This window comes from Nilaparvata lugens, chromosome 6 (assembly GCF_014356525.2).
Source record: "Nilaparvata lugens isolate BPH chromosome 6, ASM1435652v1, whole genome shotgun sequence".
In the NCBI taxonomy this organism is placed as follows: Eukaryota; Metazoa; Arthropoda; class Insecta; order Hemiptera; family Delphacidae; genus Nilaparvata; species Nilaparvata lugens.
The window spans coordinates 62,034,726-62,043,541 of NC_052509.1; the positions used below are offsets into that span (position 1 = coordinate 62,034,726).

The following is an 8,816-nucleotide window of genomic DNA, read 5'->3' on the forward strand; positions in this document are numbered from 1 at the left end:
TTAATAAACTAATTGAGTACCGGTTCACATTTATCTCAGACATTAATTGAGCTCTGTTCCTCCCACGTTCCATTCGATTTTTCCTATCAAAAGCGACTTTTCTCGATGGAAGCGGAGTTTTAATTCATGGAATTCGCCGCTAGAATTACTATGGAAAGCTGCTGACTGTGCAAAACAGAAAGCGAGCTCTCATTTCTTGTTATTGGCTAAGATGGATTGGAACGCTTTGAAGTAGTCTCGGGCTCTAATTAGGAATTTCCTAATTGGCAATATTTCAGGCGTTCGTTGCTAGTTTCATTAAGACAGTGCCTTATCTTCGGGCCGAGTTCATGATGTTAGTCATTCATTCTAGTCGGCACCTCAGTTTCCTGGCTGCCTAGGCATAATCGGTACTGCAACTCCAACACCTAGCTCATCTATCTCCGAAACATACTCACTGTACTAATACTAATCGTGTCCATTCCAGTTTTTGATCTCGTAAACATAATATCTCATAATCTCGTAGACATCATAATTATAACTCACAACTAAATACAAACTGTAAAGGTAATTGAACTATACAAGTTACTTTAAGCTATATTAACTTATCTATATAATAAAAGAGAGTAGGGTTGTGTTTGTTCGTGTGTTCGTGTGTTCGTTTGTTCGTTTGTTCGCATCAAAACATGTCAACTTGTGGATTGCATACCGGAAAAACGGGAATGATTTAGATTTCCAAATTTTGCTCATAGATTCTACAAATATCAATATCGTGCACCTGGAAGCGCAAACTTTAATTTTCCTTCTAGATTTTTCAGAATTAATATTTAAATTTCATTAATGGTACATTCGATTTCATTAAAAAATCACCAAATCATGGTCGAAATGATTCTAGATTTTTCAGAATTAATATTTAAATTTCATTTATGGTACATTCGATTTCATTAAAAAATCACCAAATCATGGTCGAAATATATGGTCGAAATTAAAAAAGGAACATGTTTCTATATTGCTTTCTACCTGAAAAACATAGTTTTGAAACTTCGTTTTCCTGATGCAATGTTTAGGCCTACACGTGGCATGGATTATTAATTTTTCAGCTAGAACAATTTTTGAGACGAAGTGCTAAATAAACGTCTACAGTTTCATCAATCGGCAATATGAAAACCCATGCAGTTAATTTATGTCTTTGAAGATAGAGATGCCTCAATGATATTCAAGCGATCTCCAGTGTTCACAATTTTTTAAACTCTCTCACTCTCTCTATCTCTCTCTCTCTCTCTCTCTCTCTCTCTCTCTCTCTCTCTCCTCTCTCTCTCTCTCTCTCTCTCTCTCTCTGACTCTCTCTCTTACACATACAAATACCTGTCTCATGCCCTTTCCTCACTCTCCCAAGAAATTCGCCTTTTTCTTCCTACAGCAAGATTAACATTTAGACTGTCAGCATTGGCTGAATGGGGAGCATTCATGTGAGAGTCATAAGAATTGATGACAGATTGAAGTGAACCTCATTATCTCACTCTTTCACATAATTCTCAACTTTCTTCTATCTCTCTCGTTTTTTATGATGACAGTTCTAAGTGGACTCCACTACAGTTCTCTCACTCTTCCACATAATTCTCGACCATCTTCCGTCTCTCTCATTTTTTATGCTGACAGTTCGAAGTGGCCTCTTTTTTCTTTCTTTCTCACTCTCTTACATAATCCTCAACCGTCTGTTGTCTCTCTAGTTTTAATGCTGTCAATTCAAAGTGAACCTCACTATAGCTCTCTCACTCTTTCACATAATTTTCAACCATCAAATGGTTTTTTTTGTCTCTCTCGTTTCAATGCTGTCAAAGTGAACCTCAAAATGAACCCCACTATAGCTCTCTCTCTCTCTTTCACATAATTTCTCGACCATCTCTTGTCTCTCTCGTTTTTTTATGCTGACAGTTCGAAGTGAACTCACTATTTCTCTCTTTCTCACTCTTTTACATAATCCTCAATCGTCTGTTGTCTCTCTCGTTTTAATGCTGTCAATTCAAAGTGAACCTCACTATAGCTCTCTCACTCTTTCACATAATTTTCAACCATCAAATGGTTTTTTTTGTCTCTCTCGTTTCAATGCTGTCAAGGTGAACCTCAAAGTGAACCCCACTATAGCTCTCTCTCTCTCTCTCTCTTTCCCATAGTTTCTCGACCATCTCTTGTATCTCTCTTTTTTTATGCTGACAGTTCGAAGTGGACTCACTATTTCTCTCTTTCTCACTCTTTTACATAATCCTCGACCGTCTGTTGTCTCTCTCGTTTCAATGCTGTCAATTCGAAGTGGACCTCTTTCTAACTCTCTTTCCCCACTCTTAGACATAATTCTCGACCATCTTTTGTCTCTCTCATTTTAATTGATCGACTCATTCCAGAGTCGAGGCCTGGGCCTGAACAAGGTTCTTCACTCGGCTGCATTGTGACGGGGTGACGGGGTGTCGGGGTAACGGGGTGACAGGGAAACGGGGTAACGGGGTAACGGGGTGACGGGGTGACGGGGTGACGGGGTGACGGGGTGACGGGGTGACGGGGTGACTTGGGCACGTACTCAACTCACAGAAAACAGTGAATGGGGCTTAATTGGTCGGCTATTTATTCATTCCACCTTCTATTTTCACTCCACTCGAAACTGATCACCGTTCCACGGATTATACACTTGATCGCTATCGAGTATCTTTCAATTGTCATCTACACCATTATTACTCCCTTCAGTGTCTCTGATTTGATTGATATATCAATCATCTATCAATATTTGAAATAAATTACAAATTGATTTTTCAATTTACAGGTTCAACAGCTTTTTGAAGCTGTCAATAATTTAGAATTAATACTCATTTTTTTCTTTCATGATTTTGTTATCTCGTATTTATTATTACTGGTGTTGTGCCCTAGGGCAGGTCTAAACATGATTCCTCCTTCTCCATTCCTCACTGTCCTGTGCAATTCTCTTCATCTTGGAGTACTTTCCCTCCTCCCTGATATCATCTCTCGTATTTAGTAGAGAGTTATCTCCTATGGTAGAGAGTTAGTGGGAGGGATATTTTTAATATTCTTTCCGAAGAATTGACATTGATAAGTCGAAAGCTCCGCCAATTTATGTAGATGTATAACAATATAATTATCCATAGTTATTATATTACAAATATTGCTTTTTCATATCATATACGGTTCAATAATAATCATTATTTTATTAGTCTATATTATGTAAATTTATCTATAATTTTGCTGTATTGTAAGGTATTGTATATAAGTGTATAAGCCAGTATATATTGTAATCCACATAAAAAAGTACTCAATCAATCAATCAATCAATTTAGAGACTATTTTGACTAAAATTAATAAAAATGTAGTTGTGAAGGTAAGACCATAGAGAAACAATAGCGTGAGTAGATATCCCATGATATAAGACGTTTATGTCGTCGTAACTTTTACCGTCTCAAGACGATTACTGTCGATTTTCACTGTTTTGTCGGTGTGAGAGTGTATGAACGGCACAATATGAGAGAAACCAGCGTCACACAGCTTCACGGGAAAGAACTACGTGGACTTTCGGGGTGAGTTAACATTGAAAACTGTGACATAAACGCCCTATACCATGGGATATCTACTTATGCTATTGTTTCTCTATGGTAAGACCATAGAGAAACAATAGCGTAAATAGATATCCTATGATATAGTAGGTTTATGTCGCAACTTTTACTGTTATCTGAAGCCGATAATCCACCTAGTTCTTTCCCGTGAAGCTGTGTGACGCTCGTAGTCTCTCATACTGTGCCGTTGATTCACTCTCACCCCAACAAAACAGTGAAAATCGACAATAATCGACAGTAATCGGCTTTAGATAACAGTAAAAGTTGCGACATAAACACCCTGTACCATGGGATATCTACTTATGCTATTGTTTCTATATGGTAAGACCCACTGGTTTAGCCCAATATAGAAGGGTCTTACCAATATGCAATGTGTCTTGCAAGACCTGGAAATACATTGTCATTTGTGATAAAGAATCAATAAAGGGCAAGGATTGAATTCGAGTTTATTTTTTACATGAAAGGATACTCTGCTTTTCACTTCCATTCAAGCACTTAAACACTAAACTAATTCGTGCGGCTTTCTGCGTCTTTTTATTATCTTTTATTTTTATTTAATTTCTTTTTCTTACTTTTGAGTCTTTTTATTACATGCATGTTGAGCAGCTTAATTGCTTCCATGTTCACATGTTGATGAAGTCTATCCTCATGTTTTTCTACGAATCTTTGGATTCAGCCGATGACTGTGGTCACTCCCAGGTCGCGGTGGAAATGGATATCTAATCGAATATTAATAAAATTATTCAAGAATTTAATTAGTTGATCATGTACTTTGAAGGTGGGATGAATGAAGTGAGATCTACAACCCAATAATATTCCATCCCTCGAGTCTTTAAATCACATCTCCCACTTAATAATTGATGATATTCAATAAATTATTTCTATAAGAGTATTCCATAATCCAAGGTCGATATTTACATGTTTGTATCAATTGTTATCATTGAATTGTATATGTGAATCCTATATCCCATCGTGAATTCTATATGTAATTATTGTGTCATAGCACCTTCAATTGACATGGCTTTTTCTGTTAACTGAATAATACTAATGATCACTCAGAATGTGCTGTCCGCACAAAATCCTGCTTAATTGCTTTATGATTTTATCTTTTGGACTAATATGCAATAATAATTCGAGAATTGAATACCAAGTAAGGGCTATAAGCCTGTTTTCCCATCTCCAATCATTTTATGATTGAATTGTTTTGTCATTGTTGTTAAATAAATAAATAAATGAATAAATAGCAGTGTGGTAGTATTTATCTTTAATACAGTATAATCACAAAAAAATTACAACAGTATAGTCACAACGAGTCGTGTTTTTCTATTGGGTGATCTTTTCGATAGACTTATTTTAGCTAGATTTTAATATCTTTCCGATTTCCCTACTTTTCCGATTTCTCCTCAATATCAACGCAACATCTTAAAGCACTCGTGAGAATCATCCTTAGAAAACAAGAACTCAACCTGTATTTATTATCAAATCTTATTACCTACTCGTCTCTGTTATATAATCTGTATCAAATAAGTTGAGACTTAGAGAAAATATCCTTGTTGCCAAATTGCTCGAAATTTCAATATTTTCATACAATCACATACTACAGGATGTATTCAATTTGACAACACAGGCACTGCAGAGTTGTCAATTTGAATACATCCAGTCACAAGGGCTTCCATGATAAATTTGAAATATCGCACAATTTGACAACACGGATTTTTTCTTTAAGTTTCAACCCATTTTATACATACTAGAAATGAGTAGGTTGTGATAAGTAAGAATAAAGGTACTATCTTTCTATAGTCTATTATTATAGTCCACAATAGTATATTTCGCACCTAGGGTCGAAAATGAGACTTTTCCGGCTCGAAATCGGTTTTCAAGTCCGAGGCCGTAGGCCGAGGACTAGAAAAGATTGAGAGCCGGAAAGGAATTTTTGCCCGTGGTGCGAACGCTATTTTTCGCCACACAAAAGAATATACAATATATATATATATATATATATATATATATTATATATATATATATATATATATATATATATATATATATATATATATATATGAGAATAATATTGTTCATTAAGCACTTCCGAAAGCAAAAGTGAAAGGTCATAGCTCTATCGAATCTTAGGTAATCTGAATAACAGAAAATTGACCAAGTATTTTTTATTCTGATTTGTCTAAATAACCTAAAAGATTTTGTTCAATTATATGGGAGGTTGAGTTTATACTTTTTTATCCTTTCAAATGACAATAAGATGATTTTATTATAAATGTTTTAATTATTGAATAATAACACCAATGATGAAAAGTTTTTGATCAGCTGTTTTATCACACTTGAAATTTGGCCAATCTGAATGTCAACGTCAACAATGCTTGTTGTCATCGACTTGGGAAGTTTAGGTTAGAAGTTCTATCCTACTCTGAATATCAAATTTTAATAGTTTATAATATATATCTTATCTGCATTTCATTCATCCAAATAAAATGATAGTATATTATTGCAGAATACTTTATCCAATTCTAGAATCATAAACTGATTCCGTTTCATAAATTATTTGTAAAAACGTTCAGCACCATGGATATTGCCCAAGTAGTTCCAAAATTATTCACCATGTTTTGTGATGAACGCAGTACTAGGAGGTTTGAGGTTAGATTCTATTATACTCTGAAAATTGAATTTGAATAGTTTATAATATACCATTTGTATTTCATTAATCCAAATAAAATGATAGTATCTTATTGCAAAATACTTTATTCAATTCTAGAAGCATAAAGTGATTCTAATTAAATTCCCCCATCTTCACACCTGAAACAGTCCTGAGTGAAATGTCTCAATCAAACATAAATAAAGACAATTTCCAGATTATTGATACGATTTGTATATTCTCTTTTTGTTCCAGAAATGTGTTTAGTATACCAAAGACAATCCAAGCCACCGTAACGTTGCTAGAAAACCTACACATAATTTTAGAAAAAACGCCTAGAGACGATATTCGCAGTGAAGTTCTACCAATGCTCTACAACGGCTTCGAGAGTACTACCATCCAGGTTCAGGTAGGAGCCTGATTACATTACATTCAATATAAAATTCCCCTAAATTGAAATTTGTGCATGCTTGAAAAATTTCCAACACAGGTTTAATAATAGGGAGATCCTCATTATCGTTTCATCGTCTATCATCTTGGAACCATACTTCACAGGTTAGTAGCTTTCAAAACTATTTCAAGGATTTCAAGGTTGATAATTTGTTCTCTTGTTGCGTAGTGTTAATTGTTTAATCATCGTCATGTGATGAAAATACCCTATTATATTTCAATAATATCCTATTATTGACCGAGCTAAGTGAGGTCCAAGATTCAAGTCGACGGTTTGGCATTTCTCTTAATGTTTAAATGTTTATATGATTCTATGTTGCGCATTTACGGCGAAAAACGGTAATAGATTTTCATGAAATTTGACAGGTATGTTCCTTTTTTTAATTGCGCGTCGACGTATATACAAGGTTTTTGAAAATTTTGCATTTCAAGGATAATATAACAGGAAAAAGGGGCCTCCTTCATACGCCAATATTAGAGAGTAAAAATCAGACTAAAGAATTATTCATCATAAATCAGCTGTCTAGTGGACTATAATACTACCCGTTCAAAAACATTGAATATCTTGAAAATGTATCTTTCCATCAACGTTTGTAGACAGTTGACTATAATACTACCCGTTCAAAAACATCGAACATCTTGAAAATGTATCTTTCCATCAACGTTGTAGACAGTTGCAGCCAGACCTGATAACAGCGCTCACACTTACATTCCAAGGTATATTTTGCATTTCAAGGATAATATGACAGGAAAAAGGAGCCTCCTTCATACGCTAATATTAGAGTAAAAATCAGACTATAGAATTATTCATTATAAATCAGCTAACAAGTGATTACACAGATGTCTGGAGAAGCCAGTCTATTGCTGTATTTCCATAAGGTCCATAGTTTCAATCAGGTACTTGTGGATAAGATTACTGCGTCAGGTCTACTGTTCACAGAACTACTAGTATTCAAAATACCCTATGATTTTAGACTTATTTTGCCCCTATTGGATAGATGGGGACTATTGATTTTATTATTTTTATAATAATAGCTGGCCCGGCGAACTTCCTACCGCCAAATAGTTAATGCATCTCATGACAAACTTTAGCTAGATGAGCACCTGAGGTGCGATGAAGCATTGTTTATTGGTTCGAATGGAAGAACTCACACACACTGAATCGTACATGGCGTGGAACGGTGTGATGAGGCAAGCTCCATAAGATCAACACTTTGTACCACCATGTCACGCCTCCTCCTCAGGTGTGCTTAGCCATAGCTTAATCTGATCCACTATATTTTTATGAAAACTATTCAACAATCAGTATTTACATTTATATCTCAATATGAACTTCCTATGTGATTAGTTAGTTGTGCAGCAGTTTGTATTTCCAGTTATATTTGAATGCAGCTTGCTGGGAATTGGATGGTATATCTCCTTGCTGCTGATTTTCCCGTGCATATTCTAAATTTACAGCATTTCGAGTTCTGCGACCCAAGTTTGGACGTCGTTCAAACCGCGGCATTATTAGGAATTGAAATTTTGTGAATCAGTGGAAAAAAAATTGGAAAACAGATCCACCGATGAATGTTGGATGACGCAATAATTATAACAGCTGATTTTTATTTCTTTGTGTGGCCAGCTCACAAATTTTCTCCCATAAGGATTACATGCAAACTTTGAAGGACCGTAGAAAAGAGTCCTGAAGTCGGATTATGAATTTAATAGGTCATAAACCTGATCCGGAACATAACTAAAAAAACTTTTAAAAATCATCAAACTCGGTGCACACATGAAAATGTTATTGAATGTCAAAATTTGAGACTCGATTTTTATTTATAGCCTATAGATGCCGACAATATAAACAATGAAGTAAATCTGAAACAATTGGAAAATTCAATCTAATAGGAAAGTCTAAACCACAAAGCCTTTCAACAAAAAGCCAAACCAATACAAAAATCCAAATCATTTTCCAAGCTCACTGGTTTGCAATCACAGTAGGCCTAACAACTCTTTTCAAGCTGAGAACGAGGGTCAGTCGTTGTTTTTCGCCTCGTTTACTTCAGCTTGAAAGATATTCAATTCAGCAGCCGACTCCTTTCAGGGGCAGCGCGACCCTATCTTTATTGAAAGAAATTATT

General features: G+C 35.2%; 1 protein-coding gene across 1 annotated transcript in view; it reads left to right on the forward strand.

Moving 5' to 3' along the window:
• The window catches only part of LOC111056062 (SCY1-like protein 2), a gene marked incomplete at its 5' end in the record, with an annotated part of 129,230 nt that overhangs the window by 22,344 nt on the left and 98,070 nt on the right, over window positions 1-8,816 (forward strand). Inside the window, 1 exon segment of the mRNA XM_039431607.1 lies at window positions 6,499-6,652. Within this exon segment, the coding sequence (XP_039287541.1) occupies window positions 6,499-6,652 (154 nt within the window).